The sequence below is a fragment of the Chelonoidis abingdonii genome, chromosome 3, assembly GCF_003597395.2.
Source record: "Chelonoidis abingdonii isolate Lonesome George chromosome 3, CheloAbing_2.0, whole genome shotgun sequence".
Taxonomy (NCBI): Eukaryota; Metazoa; Chordata; order Testudines; family Testudinidae; genus Chelonoidis; species Chelonoidis abingdonii.
Window position 1 is genome coordinate 110,506,436 of NC_133771.1, and position 24,736 is coordinate 110,531,171.

At 41.9% G+C, this 24,736-nt stretch overlaps 1 protein-coding gene and 1 long non-coding RNA gene across 3 annotated transcripts in view; one reads left to right on the forward strand and one right to left on the reverse strand.

Moving 5' to 3' along the window:
- The window catches only part of HECA (hdc homolog, cell cycle regulator), a 46,527-nt gene extending 22,715 nt beyond the window's left edge, over window positions 1–23,812 (forward strand). For both annotated transcript variants that reach the window (XM_032769226.2, XM_032769229.2), the window contains exons 2-4: window positions 6,440–7,480; window positions 10,577–10,731; window positions 18,993–23,812. In XM_032769226.2, the coding sequence (XP_032625117.1) occupies window positions 6,440–7,480; window positions 10,577–10,731; window positions 18,993–19,157 (1,361 nt within the window). In that variant the 3' untranslated portion in view covers window positions 19,158–23,812. The remainder of the gene's footprint in view (window positions 1–6,439; window positions 7,481–10,576; window positions 10,732–18,992) is intronic.
- On the reverse strand, window positions 10,373–18,986 carry LOC142046580 (uncharacterized). Its single transcript, XR_012655557.1, has 3 exons — window positions 17,312–18,986; window positions 11,825–12,905; window positions 10,373–11,696 (listed from the first exon to the last, which is right to left on the reverse strand). It is a non-coding gene; the product is annotated as an uncharacterized LOC142046580 (long non-coding RNA).
- Window positions 23,813–24,736: the final 924 nt, after the last annotated feature.

Consider the following 24,736-nt stretch of genomic DNA (forward strand, 5'->3'; position numbering starts at 1 on the left):
GGGGTAGGTAAAATTAAAAGTGGGTTTAGTTAGGGAGGTATTAGCATAAGAGAAACTCGACACAGAACAATTAGAATAAGTACCAACCGAAGCAGGGTCTGGGGTTAAACTATTACCAACAAAAACCCAACAATGAGATGCTGGAACTTTAATACTCTCAAGTAAAGGAAAGCTATGATCACTTCGACCTGAAGCGTTAAGGACTGGAAACACATAAGAATTAAATTGTGAAGAACAATTATTCCAAACACTAGAAGCAGCCCACTGCACATAGGGGGAAGAACAATTTACACTAGATATATTAAATGAAGAAAAATCTAATAAACTTTGGTACAAATTGAAAGGGTAATGGATATTTAAGGTGAGAACTGAGTGGGAGACAACAAGGCAAATCTTCTGGACTCAGCGCTTGACAGGAGTGGTTTCCGCTGACCTCCTGCACCCCAGTAGGCGTTGACAAGTTGTAGTCCTCCTTCTCCAAGGGCTCCGTGGGCAAAGATCGTGTGGAGGCGAGAGCAGTATAACCGTAAAACAGAATATACGAGCCCTGCTCAGGGATTAGTCTGTTTATTTAAGAACTCGACGTTTGCTAGCCAGTTATGATGAACTTGCTCTGTCAACCGGGGCACTAGTGACCACTAAGAGCGTGTAGTAATGCTGGCCGGAGAAATGGTGGCTTTATAGGTTCTCGATGCCAGAGGCTTGGGGTTGTAAGCGCAAACCAGTTTTGGCCGGTGTTCAACATGGGGACCAAGGCGGGCTTAGGTTGTAGGTAAATGTGAGGCCAGCGAGAGGTAACTTTTGTTGAGTGCGATAAGTACCTGAGGTAAAAATAGGCTCCATTTTTTAAAATCAGGTTGGGGGTTTGCTGTTCGCAACATCAGTCTTAAGGGACTGCAATTTTCTCGCTCCCCGACACCATTGCTTTGAGGATGATTATTTGTAATGGATTGAAGGGAAGCCCCCATTCCAAAAATGAAGCTGTCAATGTCTTTGCCTGGTAAAAGGTGGCCCACCATCCTTTGGACTTCAGTGGAGTGCCCCAGGCCAGCTTGCTGTTTGCTTAAGAGCCACAGAGACAGAAGCAGCATTGGTTTTATAAGAGGACACAAACAGGTTGTCGTAGACCCCACAGATCGACAGAATAAGGCTTTTGGTAAACGGAAGCACACTTGGCAGGGTCCTATTAGTCAATTTGCCACGTACTACTGGGGCAAAGTTCTCTGGCAGCGTATGCAAGTGCTCTATCGGGGACGATTCATAGTTTACGCTGCACACCTGAAGCAGGACTGAACAATGAGCTCGCACTGACGCCGGCTATGTCAGGCTTTTGGTTAGAAAAGCCAGATAAAGGCCATACAATTTTCTGGGGTAACTCTCCCATCTTATCTGAGCCAGCGCAAACAGGCAGGTCGGCTGTGGGCGGGATCTGCCTATGAACTTGGGAGATTCCTCTCTCAATTCTCCTGATCAAGACTTGAATGCAAGGGGTTAGAGTCTGGGTCGATGGAGAGGGACAGTGCGTAACGACCAAGGGTGAGAGAATACGAGATTAGGTAAAAATTGGCCCACATTTCAAAAAAGCTGAAGGCGAGGCTTGCTCAATTAAAATTCTAAACAAAACTTGAGAATCGATACCTAAACAACTTGCTTGTTGGCAGAGTGGGCATTTAGCAACATGCTGGGACGCTAAAAAGAATGCCCGCACTCGCATTCTTGTGCGGAGCAGGAGGGCAGTAACTGCACATAAAGTGATTACATGTGGAACAAGAACTCCCGCCCTAGGGGGTTGGTGAGGGGCGTCCCGTCCAGACAAAACCCAGGGATCATATTTTACTAATGGCATACGGTTTGTGAGATGGGGGGCTAAAGATGTTATTGCCGGGAGTAGGGTCCATGTCTGCCAAGCTACCTCAACCGGAACATAGAGCTGCCAGGGGCCGAGTAGTGCCTGAAAACTCGGGTGGGGTGTACTTTAAGCCACCGGGATTAAATGAACACGTGTCCAACAGGGTACCTGGGATAGGGGACTTGGGGCAGTGACGAGCACTGGACGCGGCAGTAGCATTTTTCCCACTAGACCATAGTTGTACTGGGGTCCAGATAGCGATGGGCCCAGTTGTAGAATGAATTACCATTTGCAATACAGTGAACCCTACATGGTGTTTGTAATAAACAGGATGATGTGAGGGTTCTTGGAATTAAAACGGGCGGGGAGGGGGCAGAGGCGAACAGCCAGCTAGCTTCTCTAAGCTTTTTTTGTGCTTGGTGCATTCCACACTTCTTGGAGCGTTTAGGAAGAGAGGGAGCTTTGTCGAGATATCTAGGCTTAAGAAATTAATTGCACAACCGGGATATAGTTGGCGGGGATTCAATGAAGGAAACCTAGTAGCTGCTGAAGCTCTCATTTATTTTTGGAGGGGCTTCTGTCCAGGGCTAATACGCTGGCTGGGGCTTGTGTGATGAGTGGGAGTGAAATGGAGTCCCAAGAATGAGAACTTGGCTGGCTGGCCTGCATGGCTGCTCTTGTTTTGTTAATTTGCACCTATCTCTTCTACATGCATCTATAATATTTGGGTGACTTTGAATATGCTTGTGGATTGGGCCCACAAATGACAATGTCATCGTACATAGGCGAACACGGACACATTCTGTAGGAGTTTACTTTTGTAATGTGATATGAGATGGAACTATGCAAGTGCAGTGTGAGTTACAGAACCCCTTGGCAGACTTTCTATTCATATTTGGATGCCTTAAAAGCAAAGTTTTAAGATTCCTTGTTGTCTGGAGTGGATTTGATAAAAACAGTGCTTTTAAATCAAGAAGCATGTCCACTGATTACTGCCATCGCTTAGTTGCCGCTGTATTTCTGGAGTGGTACAGAGCTGGAAAATGCGATAGGCTTACACGCTGTTAGCTTGCGATAATCAGTGACAAGCGATATTTTTAGAGGATCGCCGGGCTGGAATACCCCAACCCGCGGACAGAAAGGCTTGGATACAAGTAACCTTCTATCTTTTTCTTTCAGAAGCTGAGTGAGCAAAGCTTCAATAGGGAGGGAAGCCCTTTGGATTTTTGGGGAGAGGAAAAATCCATGGCTGGAGGTTATTATTTCAGGGTATAGGGAATGATCGCCTATGGTCATAGGGAGGGCTTGCAGAATTGATTATGCAGTTTCAATTTTTAAATATCTGAGACACTGGCAGATTTTTGACCTTAACAAGGCTTTTTATTCTCGTATTTTTTCGGGGCAATTTTAACCAAACATGGGGTTTTCTGTACGCATTTGAGGCCTTGAACAAACATAAAGGAGCCAGTAAGGACAGTGGGGAACGTATGGGCTCAATAATCAACTTGAGCTCCAGTGAGTCTAATAAAAAGGAGGTGGGGTGTGTCACCGTTAACTAACAGGTCGGCCAATAGGCGTTCATCGGTGGGGCTTTTAATTTGGGCCGGGCCAGACATCTGGCCCCTATTTTTTTTGACCTAACATAGTCCTCCACATTTTTCCAGCCTAGGCTTGTTTCAGCTATATTGCTGTCTTGGTCTGATTTCGCATGGCTTCTTTGACGATTCCTTTGTTAAAGAGAGCCAAATCGTTGCCCGTTCAGCTTTAGTTCGCTCGGATATTTTTGGGGATTAAACTGACTCTTTGGAGTTTTTTTGTGGCGAATCACTGGGAGGACACAGCGGGGGTAGCAGTAACAACTTAATTTTACTAACCACTTTCAAATAACGTTAAGATGGATCTGCGAACGGCCGCAAATGCAGTGCAGCATGGCACCGGTGCAGCTCAGGGCAGCTTCTAATGCAAATCAACTGTCTGTGCTGAGACAGAGAACTTTGAGTGGGATCAGTAACATGTATAAAGGGTGTGGCCACCAATTGCTGTTGAACAGTTAAATAAGTGGATTTCGAGTGGATCGCCACAGGGCTATGGAAGCTCCTGTGATGGCCATATTAAATTGTGTGGACGTCCTAAGGCTTCCCGGGGGATATATACCTTAAAACTGCTTGCATTGCTACAAATGGCAGCTGCCGGGTGGTAAGTGGCCAAATGCGATTATTTAATAAAGCAATGACCCGGAAGCCTCGTGCCCAATTGGCCGTTTGGCTAAGATGGCTGGCCTCTCCTCGCGGTCCATCCAATTCTCTCTCGTGTTCTACAGGCTAGCCGCCCGACCCAAACCATTGGTGCTCATTGTTTTTCGTGCTTTCCTTTAAAAAACTGCTTTAAGTTTCGGCCTTGAGTACGTGTTTGCAGTTCAGTAACCTGCGTGATGTGCACTGTTGTGCGTCTATTTAGTTTTAGGTATCCGCAATAGGCACCCAAGCTTCTGCTACACGTTTCAGATTCAGCTAAACTCTGGGCTGTTGGCAGAGCTGGACACAAAGGAGTTATAGGGCTTCATATGGGGGTGGCAAATTTTCCGAGAGAGGACTGGGGGGGGGGTAGGGATGGGCTCTACCTTTTCCGTCTTCTCCTCATTATCATCTTTAGGAGAGCCTGGCTGCCTGTTTGGCTGCAAACATTGTGCCCCCGTGGAGACAGAGCCAAGATCGACGGCCTGGCATATCATCGCTGAACAGGATGGTGGAAACATCCTCAGATTTTAATATCACGGTTGCAACTTTTTTGGTTTTGCTTAACTAATTTATTCTTTTATATTTGGCATAATCATTTGTGTGCGATCATCGGTATTCTGAGTGGGAAATCCATTTGGAAACGCGTAACTCCGAGTTTCTTAACAATGCGGCTACGTTCTCTTCAAAGCTGACCGACGGATCGGCAAGCACGAGGTCTCCACAGTCTCCTGCATGAGCGCTGCAGGGAACAATCGGCTGGCTGACCAACTAAAGCGTCGTGGCACCGAAAGGAGGCATCCCGTTATCTGCCAGGTTAATGGTACATATAGCCTTTAGATTTTATTAACTACCCGAGCCAAGGAAAGATTCCATTCATTACTTGGATAGTCGAATTTTGGCTAGTAAAAAAGGTAAGACTGCAAATTTGGGAACTGTTCAAGTTTTCCAATTATCTGCGCGGTCTGCAGCATGCATACAGGGCAATGGCCAACTCCTTGCATCCTGTTCGTGACGCCCATGTAAATTGCACGTATGTTGGGGGGCAAAAGGAAATCAGGCCTGTTATTTACCAGGCTGCACGTGGCAAATGGACTATATAGGTAAGGGATGCAAGGAGCAGTATGCTACACGCAAACGCAGACATCACACACACACACACAACTAAAATTAATCAATTTAAAGTTTTATTGGGGATAGTTACAAGGGGTAGGGGAGCAGCGTATGATTAGCTAGTAGAGTTAATAAAACTTAAAACACACAATGATTAAAATATCTATTAACAATATTTATAAACAAAGATGCAGCATTTAGTACTAATTGATACTTACAAATACAAACCAACGCATAACGACCGGCAAATGTAGAAACCCTGTTTGAAACACGTGAGCTGAGAGAGAGGCTTCGAAGTGATCAGGCTCGGTTACGGGTGTACACAGAATACACAGGATTCGTTCTTCTTTCTCCTCTCCCTGCCTGCACATGGCAGGCCGGCCTAAAGTACCTACTATGACATCATAGAAGTGTCATAGGGGACGGGGCCCAAAACCTGTGTGTGTTCGTTTCTGATTGGCACAAGCAAAGTTTACACCAGGTAGGGGAGCAGGTGCCAAAAAGTCTGGCTTCGCCCCCAAAGAGTGAGGAAATGCATATTGTTTTAGAATGTGTTCAACACTGAATGACAAAAGAAGAGGCCAGGGCAATACCGGTGTGGGCAAGTTCTACAGGATGCAGACAGGAACTCATCTTAACAGAGTGGTGGCTCTGCCAGAGGTCCCTGCGTCCTAGCATGGCCGAAGAGGGGTATGGTGAATATGCAGACAAACCAAGTCAAGGAGGCAGCTGCATCGGCCACAGAGACTACTCTAGGCTTGAGGGTGTAGTCATGGCCATGGACAGACTCCGAGAGAAGGACTTTTGCCTTTTGGCTCTTAGTGAGCACCCCGCATAGACCTGTCATATACTTGCTCTGTATAGGCTTTAGGACTTGACCCACATGCAACACTAGAAACAACAAAAGAAAAACTATTAATACCCAAAGGCACACTAAGAACCCAGTCTTGCAAAGGCTTAATATGTGTCACTTTATATGCCTGAATAGTGCCACTTAGTGGGACCATTCATGAACGTAAAGTGACAAAAGCGTTTAAGTCTCTGTAGAATGAGAGCCTTAATGTAGCAGTTTTTTTCTAATCTTGGTTATGTTGCAAAAGTTTTTCAGTTTGTAAAACCATGACAGTAAATCAGTAATTGTGGTGGATTCCTTTATACATCTGATCAGGCAAACCTAAAATAAGTATTGCAAATAAATTGCATTCAGCGTAAGGTACTAATGTCTCTGTTTTATATCCCACAGAAGCACCTTGTGCTACTCCACTGATCTGTAGCTTTGGAAGGCCTGTTGATCTAGAAAAAGATGACTACCAGAAGGTTGTATGCAACAATGAACATTGTCCCTACAGCACCTGGATGCACCTTCAATGTTTTTATGAGTGGGAAAGCAGCATTCTTGTTCAGTTTAACTGCATTGGCAGAGCAAGAAGTTGGAATGAAAAGCAGTGTCGTCAAAACATGTGGACAAAAAAGGGATATGATCTTGCTTTTCGCTTTTGCTCCTGCCGATGTGGGCAGGGTCACTTAAAGAAAGACACAGACTGGTACCAAGTGAAGCGAATGCAGGATGAGAAGAAGAAAAAGTCGGTTTCAGAGAAGAGCACAGGCAGGTCCATGGCAGAATCTGTGGAAGATGCTAAAAAGTGCAGACCTGTCAACAAGCCACAAAAAGGTTTAAATCATGATATCCAGCGAAGGCATTCTATGGACAGGCAGAACTCTCAAGAGAAAGGCATAGTTAGTGGGAGCTATGCAGTTCGTTCTCCCTGTGGCTCTCCTGGCCAGTCCCCTCCTACAGGCTACTCTATTCTTGCCCCTGCACATTTTAGTGGCCCTCGTTCGTCACGATATTTAGGAGAATTTTTAAAGAACGCCATTCACTTAGAACCTCATAAAAAGAACATGACTGGTGGTGGCATGTTCAGGAATGCCCATTTTGATTATGGGGCATCTGGATTGCAAATGCATAGATCGGGACATTTTGATGCGCCTGTGCAATTTTTAAGGAGGCTTGACCTATCTGAGCTACTTACTCATATACCCAGGCATAAACTGAATACTTTCCATGTGCGGATGGAAGATGATGCCCAAGTGGGTCAAGGGGAGGACCTACGGAAATTTATTCTTGCAGCACTTAGTGCCAGCCACAGGAATGTTGTAAACTGTGCGCTGTGCCACAGGGCACTGCCCGTATTTGAACAGTTTCCGCTAGTGGATGGAACCTTGTTCCTTAGTCCATCGAGACATGATGAAATTGAATATGATGTTCCCTGTCACCTTCAAGGTACAGGTTGTCTTGTCAGTCATGTTGAGTCTCTTTAAAATGATTGAACTGCTTTTTGTGCATTTCGTTTTAGATTTGCGTCCCCATGCAGCAAGTGCTTTTGTAAAACCTAAATTCATTTCTAGCTTATCATTGGGTCAAATCTGAAGTAATCAAGCTTGGTATAAGTATGCTCATTAAAAAGGGATGTGTTGTATAGGTTGGGAGGTGTAAACATTGACCTACCTTGCTATTAATTCTACAAGTAAGGGACTTTCCTTCAAGGTTCCAGGTACAGCATGTAATGGTTTTCCAGCCAGTCTGTGTTGCACTGCACATGCACTGCCTTATTTGCTGAGAGTCTTACAGTAAGTCATGCATTGTCTCAAAATTGAATTTCCTGTTGCAGGCTAAATTAGGGGCTGAAATTAGACATCTACCAGAGGAGCCTGTCATGCCACTTTGTGGCTGGATAGCTTGCTGGGGGCCAGTTTGATTTAAATAAAAGCCCAACAACCAGTAAGTTATTTTGTTGTGAGAAAGAGGGTGATGGGCTAACATAATATATAGGATTAAGAAGGCTATGCCTTGCTACTTCTAACTGGACACACACACACACGTACAGGCGATCTATGAGATTGACCAAAGAAGGGGAGCAACAATCTGCACAAGACAAGTGTATATAGAATTATTACAACTTGACACAGCAGGGATTACTTTGTGAGTTTAATGGAAAAAGCAAGAAAGTGGGAGTAAGACAATCCCGTAAAGCAAGTATTTTTAAGATGCATTTTTTCCTGTTCATTAAATTTGTTATATTCCATGCATGGTCATAATACCCATTATATAATGGGTACCCATAGTACCCATTACTTGATTTAACAAACAATGGTATAAATATAACATTGCACTAAGTCACTAAGCTCTGTCCATGCTAACAGTATTGTTTCCATAATACCTAATGTACTTCAAAGGGAAAAAAGTGACAAAGAGCAAATGATCTAAGATAAATATGTAGCATAAACAGAATGTAGTGATATGGGGCAATAGTGTTTGTTCCTTTTTTGGAGGAGATGTGCATAATGTGCTCATGGTTTTGCTAAATTTAATCAATACTTTTGCAACAATTAAAATGTCATGTATCAATTTAACACTTGCCAAAAATAATCTGAAACTCTTTTTAACATGACTATTATTTATGTGTATTTCATTAATTGCTTTCTAACTTTCAGTAGATTTATGTACACCTATGGAAATACTAGATCCAAGGAGATTGCCTAAATGGTTGAAGTTTACTTTCCTTTGTCTTAAGTAGAGTGATTTGTTACAAGAAGATTAAATGTAATCTTCTTAGTGCACATTTTAACACACAAAGTTAAACTGTGAGTCTCTGTTCCAGGGCACTGTTTCCCTCCTGAGTTAAATCATTTCTTTATTTCAATGAGTGATTTAGCCATCAAGCCATTTAACTAGGAATCTCAAAATTAATGGTGGAGAAGATGAAATATTTCTGTGTGTGCAGAAGCTATGAATACTGTAAAGTACATTTAAAGCTGTCTTCTATAAAAAAAGTTATTAATCTTGGTATACAGTAAAAGATTTCTAATGCATGGAATTATGTCAAAGATTACATTTCCAGATAGTCACTCTAACAACCGATCTTGATGTATTTGTACTCTAGGAGCATTGTAAGGCAGGGTCCGAGTAATAGAACTTGGATAATAAACTATTTTTTGAAGATAGTAGAATTTAGCTTTAAAACTCATACATTTTTCACAGACTGGGAACACTTTTTTACCAGTTCATAGTTACAGGAATGCAAAAATAATTGGAAGCTTTATCTGTTTTGTTAAATGGCTTTACTTTCCACTCCATTTCTCCAAAAAGGTTTGCTTTAAAAAAAAAAAAAAAAAAAAAGAGAGAGAGAAAACGTTTAAAATCTCTGATATAGACTAATTGTACTTTTTGGCTTCCACACACTTTGTATATTTTGAGATCTTTTCCAAAGCAGCTGCTAGATTCATGAATTCATTACTTTTGATTAAGAAATTGTACATTCAAGATGTTGATTCATAAGAGCACAGTCTGTTTCCTGAAAAGCACAAAATCACAACACACAACTCGTTTGTAGATGGTATTTGTAGTTGAATATTAGATCATAACTTTCTTGCATACCAGTAATGTAAAATATAGGATGATGGTTTTTTTATTATAGTATATATGTACATAGTGAAATAGCCAATCCTCAGTTTAATAACACGGAATGAGCCCAGATCAAAATACTGGATCCCCAAAACTTGTGTGAAGCTTTTTATACTCTCATCTGAATTTTGTATCTTGGGGTAAGTCTCTACTGATAAGTCTGTTTGTTTTTATAAAGTAAATAGTCAGTCTTGAAGTCTGAACTGTCTGACAGCTATGGAAGTCAGTGTAATTTTTCCAACTCTTGACAATTCATAGGGAGTCCGTGATTAAATATGAGAGGGAGAGGGAGTTATTTTAACACTTCACACTGGAATTGAAAGTGTCTAATATACTACATGGTATTTTAATGTTTGTATTGAGATCTGAAAAAGCAATTTGCATTAAAGCATCACTTGCTCATGCCTTAAAGTGTACTGCCAAGCAAAACTCAGAGTTGCAGTTTTGCTCTTTTCTGCTTTTTTATGGTTTCTCACATTAGGAATGACACGTCCTTATTTCCTTCTCTTTGCTGGAAGATCTTGGCAAGATATTTGGCAGACTTGAATATAATTGTCACACCAGACTGGCAAGTGAGCTGCAACTCTTCCTCCTTGTGGTGGGAATTGAGAGTGGATGAATTATTGGAGTTGGAAAGTCACCACTTTCCAGGTCCTCATAATATTTTGCCAAAGTCCTCCAGCAAAGAGAATATTGAGGATATGACATCCCTTTTTTTTTTTTTTAAAGTTGGACCTTTTTGCCCCTTTAGAAAACATTTTGGGCCAGTCTATAAAGTAACATTATGTACTTTGTCATTCTCCTTCTTAAAAATTATTATTTGTATAATGAGAAAATGGCACATTACAGGAAATGTCTGCTTAAACCTTTTGTATAATGCCTCCTTTCCTTAAGAAATGTGTTTCCTGTCCACAGGAAGACTTATGCACCTCTATGCTGTTTGTGTCGACTGCTTAGAAGGAGTTCACAAAATTATCTGCATTAAGTGCAAGTCCCGATGGGATGGAAGCTGGCATCAACTGGGAACCATGTATACCTATGATATTCTGGCAGCCTCTCCCTGTTGTCAGGTTAGTATTATGCATATTAAGGTGAGGCTCCAACAAAGCAGAAGTCTTTGTCTATTTCCCCTCCTTGCTCCAGCCTTCCTGAAATCCCCTAGTTTAAGACCATAAACCAGCATCACATAGTGAAGGCCAGACTAGATGATCTAATCGTCCCCTTCATGTCTTAAAGTCTATGAAATTATAATGTGCAGGGGTCTGCAGAAACAGGAGGCTAAAAAAAATTAGACACAAACTAATGTAAACCATTGGTGGAGGGGATAGAACTAAGATGCATTAAACCTTGATGCTTAGATTGGATAATCACAACAAAGTATCTCATGCACGTCAAGCTTTTGCATCACAATTCGTTTCGGGATTATAGTAATGTAGCAGCAAAACTGCAGTTACTGTTAAAATAGCACTTTTAGTCAAGGCCTGGTCAGTTGTTTGAACTATGGCTGTTTTATCAAGGGGTAATCCTGGGAAAAGGCAAAAGTAATGGAAATGCTTAGAGGTTTTCTGTGCTCAAAGAATTCCCCTTTCTCTTTAATCTGCAGTATGAGTGTAATGATGTTATCCTGCAAATCTTCAAATTTTAAAGAAACTTGGTTTTGACTTGACTGTAGTACAGTTTGTGCCTTAGATGGAGAAAATATCATGTAGGGGACAGAATGCTCAGAATCTTGCTGTGTGAAGGTGCAGTTGCTGCAGATGAACGGCAGGTTAAGTGATTAGATGGATTGGAGATGCTCAGCACCTTGCAGCAGTGAGCAGTAGTTCATAAAATGTTAATTTCTGGTCTAACACTCAAATGATGATCCACTAGAAGTATAAGTGATACTCCATTGATTAATTATAGGAGTCACACTAAGCAAGTGCTAGGGGAATGATTGGATTAGTCTACTGCAAACAGAAAAAAAAACAAAAAAACAGGTTGAGTCAGTTCAATAAGTAGCTGTATTGTATTTAGATACATTCGTCACAAGCACCTGCGTCTGACGAAGTGGGTATTCACCCACGAAAGCTCACGCTCCAAAACGTCTGTTAGTCTATAAGGTGCCACAGGATTCTCTGCTGCTTTTACAGATCCAGACTAACACGGCTACCCCTCTGATACTTCATTCATTGTTTACTCAGTTACCTTTCTTTCCTGGGCAAAGTCTTTATCAAGTTTTGCTAAGTACCAAGAAGTTGCTTATCTCTGTAGGGGGGTGGGGACTGTCCTTGCCCTGGAGACCTTGCAATCAAAGAAACTTTGTCAGAATGCAAATGTTCACTAGCTCTCATTACTAATGTGTATCATTTAAAATTAAAAATAAACAATGGTAGGTGATAAGAAGGGAGTTGCTGCTGCTCTAGATGAGTAAACATCAAACTCTGTAGTTAATTGGCTTCCACAGTAGTATCTACAATGAAGAGTGTTAACTCACAGTTTTGTGCACTTCTTAAATTGTGAGCTTCTCTTTAAATAGGAAGATTCTTTTTAAATACAGTGTTAAGGTTGACATTTTGATCTTGCAAAAATCAGGCAATTTAGATTGTTTCACACTTTCATCTTAATTTTTGTTCCTTATGTGTGTATATTACAAGAGTCTTAGTTATATGATCAGTGGGCAGTGTGAAAGTATTTGGTAAGCAATTCAATATAATAGAATATGAAATTATTAGTTTTCAGTCACCTAAATTATTAGATATGTTCATTTTTGCTACTGCACCTACAGGTATGTTGCATGACTATGTAACAGAAGGCCATATTGTAAAGCATGTGTGCAAAGGGGCAGAGTTAAGATATATTATGTAAACTAAATCCGAATTGCCTTAAATTATTTTAACTGAAAAGTAGTATTTGGTACCTTATTCCAAAAAATCTCAGAGCACAACAGTGATGGAAAAAGTGAAATTTGGGCCCAAGGAGATTATTGCAAATGCATGTTCCATCAAAGAATGCTTTGGAATCTTTAGCTTCCAAGCAGATCAGAGACTGACTTTTAATGCCCTCTCAACCTCAGTTGTACATAAGTGAATTGCTTTTTGGAAGCAAAAATCACTGACGATCTTTTATTGAAGATCATTACTGTTCTTTTGAGATGTGGTTTATGTTCAGAAGCTCCCATTAGGCTGTCATGCTAAGGCTTTTGCAGCTCAGACCCTGCCTCTAACTTATTAGCCCTTTTTTCCTCCTACCCTCCATCATGGGCCTGGTCTACACTATGCGTTTAAACTGATTTTAGCAGCGTTAAACCGATTTAGCGCTGTACCCGTCCACACTAGGAGGCCCTTTATATCGATATAAAGGGCTCTTTAAATCAGTTTCTGTACTCCTCCCTGACGAGAGGAGTAGTGCTAAAATCGGTATTACCATATCAGATTACGGTTAATGTGGCCGCAAATCAATAGTATTTGCCTCTGGGCGGTATCTCACAGTGCACCACTGTGACTGCTCTGGACAGCAATCTGAACTCGGATGCACTGGCCAGGTATACAGGAAAAGCCCTGCGAACTTTTGAATTTCATTTCCTGTTTGCCCAGCCTGGAGCTCTGATCAGCACAGGTGACCACACAGGCTTCATCAGCAGGTAGAAATGCAGTTTGAGATCGGAACGAGTCCACATGGACTTGCACGGAAGGTACTGGATCTTTATCGCTATTATGGGGAGAGGATTCAGTTGCTAACCAGAACTCCGTGTCCAAAAGACGAAATGGAAAAAAACATTTGAAAAACAAATTTCCAAGGCTGTTGATGGAAAAAGGCCAGACCAGGGACTCAATGCCAGTGCCAGAGTGAAAGTTAAGGAGCATCAGAAAGTCCTACGAAAACAAAGCAGCCAAACGGAAGGTCCGGGTCAGGGCCGAAACTGCTGCTTCTACTGCTGAGCTGCATGCAATTCATTCATCATTTGGCTGTGCACCATACCACCCCTGTATGTGTGGATTCGAATGGTGGGGTTGTAATCTCAACCTATGGCTATGATTCTTTGCGGAGGGGAAGAGGAGGAGGAGGAGGAGGAGGGAAGAGGAGAGGGGACACACCTTGCAGCGAGCACACAGCACTCCGTTACCCAACAGCCAGGAGCTTCTTTGTGACCCAGATGGAATTTACCCTCCAAGCCCTCCAAAAGCTGCTGCAGCATGTAAAGCCATGGAGAGCGACCTCTGGTGAGTGTACCTCTGTAATTAAACCCATGGTTTTAAAAGCAAGCGTTTTTTACATGATGATTTGCCATGAGGGCTGGGATTGCTTCGCGGCAGTAACGTTATTACTAGAGAAGTTTCTTAACAATGTCTGGGGATGGGCGGATCTTCTCCAAGGAATCCTCCGAAGCGTCCTGGAGGTCTCCAAACGCGCTTTGCAGAAGGTTTTCTGGGCAACGAGAGCCTTGTTCCGTCACATGTTAGGACACTTTACCACCGCCATGCATGTAGCAAGAATCAGTATCATTGCAATGACAAAGCAATCAGCTGCATATGGTCCCGTGATTGCTGATTCAAGAAACATCCGTTCTTTATCTCGCTGTTTATCCTCAGCAGGTGATATCGTTCATGTTAACCTAGTTGAAATTCAGAATTTAATTAAGGGGAAAAGAGATGGCCATTTTCCTTACTGGGTGTTGCTTAAAAGATCCTTCCTTGCAGCGTAGCCAGTGGGCGAGGGGGGAAGGGATAGCGCTTGACTTCCTTTGGTTTGGCTAGCAGGAGATCTGCCAGCTACTCAGCCACGCGGTTTGGGGTGGAAAGGGAGGTGATTAGCAGTGATCTTCCTGATACTCAGGCCATGACAGTGAGGGGAGGGGTTAAAGCAGTCCCTAGAGAAATTGGATTGGCGGGGGGTTTGGCCTGTGCTGCATGTACAGGAAGAAGCTCAAGAGGGCACTGTGTATATGAAGGCTGGAGAAACCGAAAGAACGTGGCTTACTGGCCTCTATACAAGTGATCTGATCCCGGACCTCTTTTCTGTGAGATCTGTAACACCAGGTTGCAGGCACTCAATATTAAGAAGCAAATGCGACTTGTATGAATCACCATATGCCTATGTAAGGTAATAGTATTGTTTCACTGTGAAAGAGTATATAGCATGTTCATGTAACAATGTATAATTTTAATATACTCCTCTCCTTCTTTTTCCACTACCCTCATGCAGCTGCACATTTTTTCAGTCTCCCTACTCCATCACCGAAAGGCTATCTCAAGTAAGGTGAAGGAAAAGAAGACGCGCAGATGAAATTGTTCTCGGAAATCATGAAGTAACGACCGCGAGTGAAAGAGCTCATCTGAAATGAGTGGAAAGGACGTTGGATAAGCAAGTACAGGAAGATGCCATGACGTGGTGATAGGAGAACCAAACTGAAGGATAGGAGAGAACGCTCGAGATTGAGAGGTGGCGGCAGGAGACAGCGGTGGCGGAATGCAACGCTGGAGCTTCTGCGTGATCAAACTGAATCGCTCCGACGTCTGGTGGTTCTTTAGGAAGAGCAGCGGGGTCACCAGAGTGTCCCGCTGGCAGCCCTGTGTAAAACACCCTCACCACTCACCATTTCATATCTTGCTCACCCAGACGTGATAAGAAAACTGGGGAAGGCTTCGTGCAACCTGCCACCCACCCCGTGACAGTTCCAACCAAAGGCTGTCATTACACGAATGTGTTTAATGGCCTTTTCCATCCCTCCTATCCTCCTTCCAAACCACACCCGGGATACTTGTCAGTTCTCTGCCTCTTTTTAAATACTTTTTAATTAATGATACATGCATTTTTTAAACGATAGTGGACTTTATTTCCTTAAGCAAGCTTAATTGATAGGGGGAGGGTGGGACTTAACCGGGAATGACGTTTATAAAGATACATGATTTATTAAACAATTAGTGACTTTATTTCCTTAAGCAAGCTGTAATCGAAGAGGGAGGGGTGGAGTTGCTTACGGGAAGAGTCAATAAGGGGGGGGGGGGGAGGTTCATGAAGAGGAAAAACACAGCAGTACAACCGTACCCGGCCAATGATGAAACTCTTTTCAAAACTATCTTGATGCGGCACTGCTTCGTCGGTGTGCTCTTCTAATCGCACCTGATGTGTCTGCTGCGCCTAATCAGCGCCAGCGTCGATTTGCCTCAGCCTTGCCAACCCGCCATAAACGTCTCCCCCTACTCTCACAGAGATTGTGGAGCACACAGCAAGCAGCATAACAACGGGACATTTGGTTTGGCTGGTCTGAGCGAGTCAGTAATGTGTGCCAGCGACCTTTTAATTGCCAAATGCACATTCTACCACCATCCTGCCTTGTGCAGCCTGTATGTTGCAACGCTGACACTGTCCAGGCTGCCTGTGTATGGCTTCATGAGCCATGGCATCAAGGGGTAGGCTGGGGTCACCCAGTAACTACAGGCATTTCAACATCCCCACTTTTGTTTTTGGTCTGGGAAGTAATTCCCTTGCTCGAGCAGTTTAAACAGAGCGCAGTCTTGAAGACACGAGCGTCATGAACCTTCCTGGCCATCCCATGTGAATGTTGGTGAAACGTCCCTTGTGATCCACCAGTGCTTGCAGCACCACTGAAAACGTACCTGTGTTTATGTACTCGGTGCCCTGGTGCTCCGGGGCCAAGATAGGGATATGGGTTCCATCTGTGCCCCCCCACAGTTACAGGAATCCCATTGCAGCAAAGCCATCCACTATGACCTGCACGTTTCCCAGAGTCACAACCTTTCGTAGCAGCAGCTTAATGATTGCTTTGGCTACTTGCATCACAGCCAGCCCCACAGTAGATTTCCCACTCCAAATTGATTCCGACTGACTGTGCTGTCTGGCTTGCAAGTTCCAGAGGGCTATTGCCGCTTGCTTCCACTGTGAGGGCTGCTCTCATCTTGACATATTGTGGCGTCTTCAGGCAGGGAAGCAAGTCACAAGTTCCATGAAGTGCCTTATGCATGCAAAAGTTTCGCAGCCACTGCGAATCGTCCCACACCCGCAAATATGCGGTCCACCAGTCTGTGCTTTTTTCCCAGACCCAAATCGGGTTTCAACTGCTAGAACCTGCCATTGGCAGGATCTCCAAAGTGCAGGGGTCTGCGGTTTGAGATAATTCTGTGTCCATGTCCTCATCAATCTCGTTGCTGCTCTGCCGTAGCCGCCGCCTCCTCCTCGCCTGGCTTTGCAGGTCCCGGTTCAGCATAGACTGCAGGAGAATGCGCGAGGTGTTTACAATGGCCACGATTGTGGTATTGATCTGAGCAGGGTCCATGCTTGCTGTGCTGTGGTGTTTGCACAGTTCACCCAGGAAAAAAGGCGCGAAATGGTTGTTTGCTGCTTTCACAAAGGGAGGGGTGAGGCTGTACCCAGAACCACCTGCGACAATGATTTTTGCCCCATCGGGCACTGGGCTCTCAACCCAGAATTCCAAGGGGCGGGGGAGACTGCGGGAACTATGGGATAGCTACGGGATAGCTACCCACAGTGCAACACTCCAGAAATTGAAGCTAGCCTTGGACCATGGACTCACACCATCGAATTAATGTGCTTAGTGTGGCCGCGTGCACTCGACTTTATACAATCTGTTTTACAAAACCGGTTTATGTAAAATCAGAATAATCCCATAGTGTAGACGTACCCATGAACTCGATTCTCTGCTTATCTTCTTTCCTCCCACTCTTGAGTCTGTCTTTTGCACATTGCCTGCTGTGCTTGCAACAGCCTGCTGTTTTATTTTTGTCAAGTGGCCTGCATTTTTGTTGACTCCTCAAGGCAAGGTTCTGTCTAATTAGAATTTGTAAAATACTTTGTATACTATATTGCTGTACTGTAGTAATATGTAGCTCTTACATAGGTTGTCAATGTTTAAATATATTTTTAAAATATTGTGCATGATGTAATACCATGTTGTGATGCTGAAATACCATAACCTGTAAATCTGTTAATCCATAAAGATTAAAATCCTGATACGCAGCATAGTCAGATTATGCTTGAATATAAGAAGTCTAAACAGCATTGCAATAATAGATTTTAACCATGTAGATTAAGAATTATATGGCACAGACTTAAAAATTCCTTTTCTTTTCTACTTCAGCTTTTAAGTTAACAAATTATGGGACATAACAGCGATAATGGTGTGAAGGATTAGAGTTTTATTTTAGAGATTAATAAACACAAAACCAACATATGTACTTATACATTTGGATTCTGCATGGATGACCAGTCAGAACTGAATTCCTCTCAGTATTAGGAGTCAAAGGTAGCACTATATTTCATTTTCATGTGGGAAAAAACCTCACAATTTGTCCTAATGTCTCAAGGGTGAATTCAGAAGTTCATTAATAACATCCGTACAGGTAAATATGTGCACATTTATAAAGTTCTTTTTGTAGATTTTCTAGAATGTTAATTTACAAAAACTCAATTAGCAGAACTTGCTTATTCCTATACTTTAGTTTATATATCCTAACTATAGCTGCTGTATGAAGTAGCAAAGAGTCCTGTGGCACCTTATAGACTAACAGATGTATTGGAGCATAAGCTTTCATGGGTGAATACCCACTTCGTCAGCCGCATGTGTGAAGTGGGAAATCCACCACCATCTATAGAACTTACTAGCACAGACTACTTAGGTTGAATGCCCTGCTAGATGGTCTCTGACCAAATGAGTCATAATGCTATATTATCTGAAATTTTTCTTGCTTCTATCATTGCTGTGCTGTACTTAGTCTAAACATGCTGGCTCACTAAAGAGTTAAGGTAAATACATCATGCCTCAACAGTTCTCCCCAGCACCTCTGCTCCCAACTGAAATGCACACAGGGTAAAATTTTCAAAAGTGCCTAAATAATTCAGGCACCTCAGTCACTTTTGAAAATGGAACGTAGGCACTCTTGTTAATTTTACCCTTAGATTAGTCCACCAAAAATCTGGAAAGTCATATGATAATGCCAGCCTGATGAAAAAACTTGCTTGGAAGGAGGAGTTGAAGCAACATTTGAAGCCTTACCTAAGGAGACAGGTTACCATCAGCATGACAGATGAGTTACCTATTTGATTATCACTTAGGGCTCAATATTGCAAGGGGTTTCAGTGAGTTGAGGCTGTTCAGTACTTTTGCCAAATCATCTGAAGGCATTCCAGTTAAGGAAGTTGCCATTCCAATTAAGTCGTGGCCCTTGCCATCAAATCTCATAAGCTATACTTTCTTAATCAAGCCTGTCCTTAGGAAAGAGGAATGAACTGTGAGAGACACATTCTCTTTTTCTGTGGCAAGGGTGGAAGAAAATTGTAATGTTTCAAGGTGTTTCTGTCTACTTTTTGACAGGCTCGACTGAACTGTAAGCACTGTGGAAAGCCAGTAATAGATGTACGGATTGGGATGCAGTATTTCTCTGAATACAGCAACGTCCAGCAGTGCCCGCACTGTGGAAATCTAGACTACCACTTTGTGAAGCCATTCTCTTCATTTAAAGTTCTGGAGGCTTATTGACGAAAGCTTTGCTTTAGTAATAGCTATTTTATGGGTATTACTACTTTATTAGACACCTTTTTATAGGATCCATTCTGTGACAAAATTAATTTCTTTTCTAACTGAAAGAGCAGCTTCTTTGTGTGTCTATGTACATATAATATTAATATGTATATATGTGTTATTAAGACCTGGTCCTCCTGACAAGATTTCAGCAAAGGGTGGAGGCAAGCCAACTAATGCCAAGAGTGGGGAAATTTCAGCTTAAATGTTTTGGTTTTAATTTTGTATCATCACAGAAGAGCTTAAAGGGGTGGAAAGGTTTTTAGAAAACAGGATGAGCCCCATTTGGAAATGGAAGATTTTGTGGCCCCACCACCCTTAGGGCTTGGTGAGAGGGGAAATCTTCATGAAGGACCCAATCTTGTTACCACTGAATTCTTTAGGATCTTTATCATTGACTTCAATGGGAGCAGGATTAGACCTAAAAAAAATCTTAAATTATATTAGCTGGTCTGCTTTCAGATTCCCAGAATTGGGTAAACGAAAATATTGTGACGAGTGAATGTAAATCTGTGCCAGAAAATGTTACCTTAAAAATCTTTTTTGGCATGGTGTCTTCCTGCAGTATAAATTTGATATGAGTTACCCTCACTGACAGATTGTATGGAGATAGTACTGTTTCCACCAGTGTTGTAATTTTAGCAGTCAGGTCAATTGTTTATACAAAAACAAGCTTGATTTTAATACACTTTAAATAAAGTTATTTGCTTTGCAAATATTTTTAGAACTTTGTTGTGATGCACAGAAGGAACATAAAGGAAGACATGGTCCACTGCAAACCAGTTATGAAGGTGTATGTGTGTGCACATGTGTGGTGGGGTTGGAACTTTAGACAGCATGCCTGAGGTTGGTATGACTGACTTGTAAAGAGGATCTTGAAAAATAGGATCTGGGCTGAGTCAGATCTGTGAGCACTGTGAGGTCTTTGTGCCATATTAGTATGAGAATGCGGCATGACTTTATTTCAAACAAAGTTTAGTACATTTGCTGAAATAGCCACTGCACCTTAGTCTTTCAAAAATATGTAAATCCAGATATTGTCCAATTGATTCTAAGGACTTGGAAATGATATTTATTTTAAAAACGTTGAGTGTAATTTTTTTTTACATTCCCACATGTAATAAACTATACCAGATAATGAATTGGTATCAGAAGGGTTTTCTCCGTGGAGCTTGCCAGTGTTCTCTTTCTTTGTTTCCCTATTTTTCTTCTGTGCAAGAATTTAAAAATAAAAAGTCTATTACTTGACTCTTCAAGATCAATCTAAGTTTTCTTTGTACCACATTCATCACTATGGTATCTGTTATCACATTAAAAAAACTAACAGTATTTAAGTGGTAAGACACTGTTTATACAACAAAATATGGGTTTCCCAGATTATAATTGTTAATTTTTATTGCAAGTATGAATTTAAAATGGCTTTGATATTCTGCATGTCCTATAAAAGAATGCAAAAAACATGCAACCAAAGTGGGTGAAAAACAAAAGAAAAATGGTGACCTACTGTATTGACTGTTTTCTACCTGTTTTTTTTTTTTTTTTTAAATACCATATACCTGGTACTTGAACTCTGTGCCCAGGTTATTTAATGACTGATTTTGTATTCACAAAGAAATTCAGTGCATATTTTTCCTTTCATGAGGCTATGGCTTGGACAACAACTCTATAATGTTTTGTTGGCATAGCTATGTTGGCTAGGAATATGGGGGAGGGAGGAATCTCACACACACACACACACCTCTAGCTGACATAGCTATGCTGGCAAAACAACCAGTGTAGATGCTATACCAACAGAAGTGGCCTTCAGGGAATTCAGGAAGGTGGTGTAGCTACGCTGGCAGTATGTCTTCTTTTGTCCTCATGAGCTCCATCTCCAGTAGGGTTCTTTGCTAACAAGGCTATGACTGATAAAGGCTCTGTAGTGTAGACAAGACCACTGTCTTCACGACAGAGTTTTCTCTTTTCAAGTTAGCCTCACTCGAGTGAGAGAGGCCACTCTGCAAAATATAACTTGAGCTGCAGAAAGGTTGTGTTAGCAGCTGAGGTGTTGTGCTAACTTGAGCTGCAGCCTGAATCCCCTGACAGGCCAGCCAACTTGAGTTAAAAGCATTTGAGTTAAGGGTTAGTGGGTGGGAGGGTGGGTCTAGAGCAGTGGTCCCTAACGCAGTGCCTGCGGGGGCATCTTAATGCGCGCGCATCCTGGCCCCCGGGAGAGCACCCACCGAAATGCCGCCGAATTTCAGCGGCATTTCGGGGGTGACGCTTCTTGATGACGCTGCTTGCCATCGACAAGTGACGTCATTGAGAAGTATCGCTCCTGAATTTCGGTGGGGACACCTCTTGATGATATCACTTATCGACGGCAAGCGACGTCATCGAGAGGTGCCGCTGCCGAAATGCTGCCGAAATTTGGCGGCATTTCAGCGGGTGCTCCACCGCTGCAGTGGTCCATCGGCTGGCGTCCGCCAGCCAAGAAGTTTGGGGACCACTGGTCTAGAGTTATAATTCAAGTTTAACTCTGCAGTGAAGACAAGCCCTCAAGACATGTAGACTGTATTTTGATACACAGGAGTCACCTGTGTACTCGATGGCTAAGTATTTAGTTATTTTTCAAATGATCTAGCATGTGTGCCTGAAAGCATTATCAAAATCTCTTTTAACTGACTGGTTTGTAAATATAGTCTACTGCACCCATCTTAGTGATCTAAATTATGTTGCAATGATTAAACTGCTTTAAACATAAGGAGAGGAACAGAGGGCACTTGGATTGCTGTATTGTTCAATATTTGGGCCTGATTCTTCTCTGCCTTGAGTCTCAGGTGGTCATTTATACCAGTGCAAAGTGGGTATCAAAGAAAATGAGAATGGTAGCATTCTATACCTGCTTTTCACTCACTTTGTCAAGGTGTAAATGACTATACAAGGGAGCGGAGAATCAGAATCTTGATTTCTTTGGGACTTTCCTAAATATCCCAGTTAATATATCTTTCATTCAATGACTTACTTTATATATGACAATCTGAAGTACGAATACAGGCAAAATAGGACTTTGGCCATTTTTTAAAAAGGATAAAGGTATGACAAAGACTACAGTATCTGCAGAGCAGTGCCGAGAACTCAACAAACAATGTGATGGGATAAAGCATGTTTAAGGTTGTCTTGAAAGAAAGTGTTTAGAGGACTGTAGGCGCAACACAGTCCAAGAAAATAAAACAATGTAAGTCTCGAGAAACTTTTTATTTTGCTATTGAATGCATCGATGCTACTGCTTGAAACAATGCCTATTTTCTTATAAAAATACAATTTTCAGGTAGGAGTTAGCGTCACATGGGTAAAAAGTATCCTTATTGAAAGCCAACTGAACTATAAAAATATTCCTCTTACCCTCCCCTGCAAAGTAAATTGTCCCAAATTTGTAGAAAATGCTTTTTGTGCTTCTTGATGATAGTGAGAACTGGAGCTCAAGTTACATTACCTAAAGTTATATTTGCTTAACATACCAACTAAGACCTCAGTCTTGCAATCTAATCTGTACAGGCAGACCGTTTTTTCCCCATGCAGACTTCAGCTGGGCTCTGCACATGTGCAGGGATCCAAATTACAGGGCTGGGACCCAGTGGTGGCTTTTAAAATACACATTAAGAATTAAACTGGAAACTTAAATTGATTTGTTTTGCACCTTGGTGAGGGGTGGAAAATGTCTTGAGCTTTTAAATGTTTCAACTAGGAAACAATTTGTCTTGTTTAAAAAACTGGTTGCTTGGAGTGTCTGGCTCAAGTCCTCCTCCTTGTCTCCCTTTCCCTCCACTGTGGTCTGCTTAAAGAGATGCATGTGAAACATGCATTCATAAGCCATAATACAGTCCATTGAATTTTGGGTGTTCATTCTGCTCACTCTATATGCCTGTTACTCCTGTGCGTAGTGAGGACGTGTACTCTTTATATCTACAATCTCCAAATGAACTTTCCAAAGGAGATGCTTGCATTGAGAGAGATTTTACATTGCATATATGCAGATTATTTTTTCCATCAATAGGACTTCTAAAACCGGATTTTGGTACATGTAATTAACAAAATAGATAATTTTACATACTAAAATGTATGATATCTTCCAACATGAACTGGGTGAAATTCTTGTTCTGTCTGTTGCTATAAAGTCATTTTAAAAAAAATCAAATACTTTGTACCGTATTGAGCTAAAAATACAGAATTTGCATTTATTTGTCTAGTAGTAATTAGTCTATAAAAATGAATTTCTAAGGTGCTTTAGTTGAAGGAATCAGTAAATTTCAGTAAATGTATTCTGACGAGAGGGAGACATTTAACCCAGTTTCTTTAGTTTTATACTGCTCACTTTACTGTATCAGGTAACCATGGACAAATACATTGTGATGTCACCAATAAAACCTTTTACAAAAAACAACTTATCAGTAAAGGTTTCTTGTAGAGACATTTTTAGAATGCACTTTTGCAGAGGGAAAAGTATGTACATAGCAAATGAATGTTGATGACATTAAAATAATTGGTTATGATATTGTTTGTGTGTGGTGTTACAGGATTTTTTTGTTGCATTTTCTCTGTATTAAAAAAAGAAATAAATTCCAGAAAGCTAACTGTGTGGGTTGATGTTTTTTTAATGGTTTAAATTAAAGTTCATTGTGGTACATTTAGGGAATAATTTAAACTAGCTTTCTTAAAATCTGTTATCACTGGACAGTCACTTTTCAGGAATGAGTGAGTAGTGGTGGGGAAGCTCTGGGGTATTCAAGGACATGGTGACATTAATTTTTTGTGACAATATCAATCACTGCATAGTGACTAGAAAGGTAGGTCTATTAAGTGGGACAGGAGGGCGTGGAGAAAAGGGGATACATCTCATTGGAAAAGTGGGAGGTGCTATTCCTAAGTCAGCTCTCTGGAACCTAATGCTACAGCATAGCAAAGCCCTGTGTGCTGTATATACTATTCCATTTACAAGTGAGAATAAATAGCATGCAGCCTACTAAAGCCTTACTTGTTCCTCCATATGTTGATGGAACTGCTTCTCTGGTGTCTGTCAGTTCTCCACACTAGGACTGAGCACTTTATCTCTGAAATCATGTTGGGAGGAAGCCCAGGTATCTTCTTGGTCCCCACATCAGGTTGGTTGCCTCCTGGCCCAAAATGCAGGCAAGTTATACATAACCATTTTAGCAGAGGTTTCTGTAATGAGAATTTTCCACCATTGTATGCAACAAATAGGAATTTCAGAATGGAGAGAGGCCTAAAACTCTCCAAGACCTGCGTGGTGTATCTGAAGTGAGTCAGGTTGCTACAGAAGAGAACAAGGCCCTGGGGGGCTTACGGAAGATAGGACAAGGAAGGTCAGAAGGGAAGATAGGCACATGACCTATTGGCTCAGATGGATGTGGTGAGAATCTGAAATGAGAGACGGTGTCGTGAGCCAGCAGTAAAATTGTCCAGTCTTAAATTTGGAGGCAGATGCTGCTCATGGGTTTGATAGCCAGATTACTGAGGCGATGGATACTGAAGTGGTG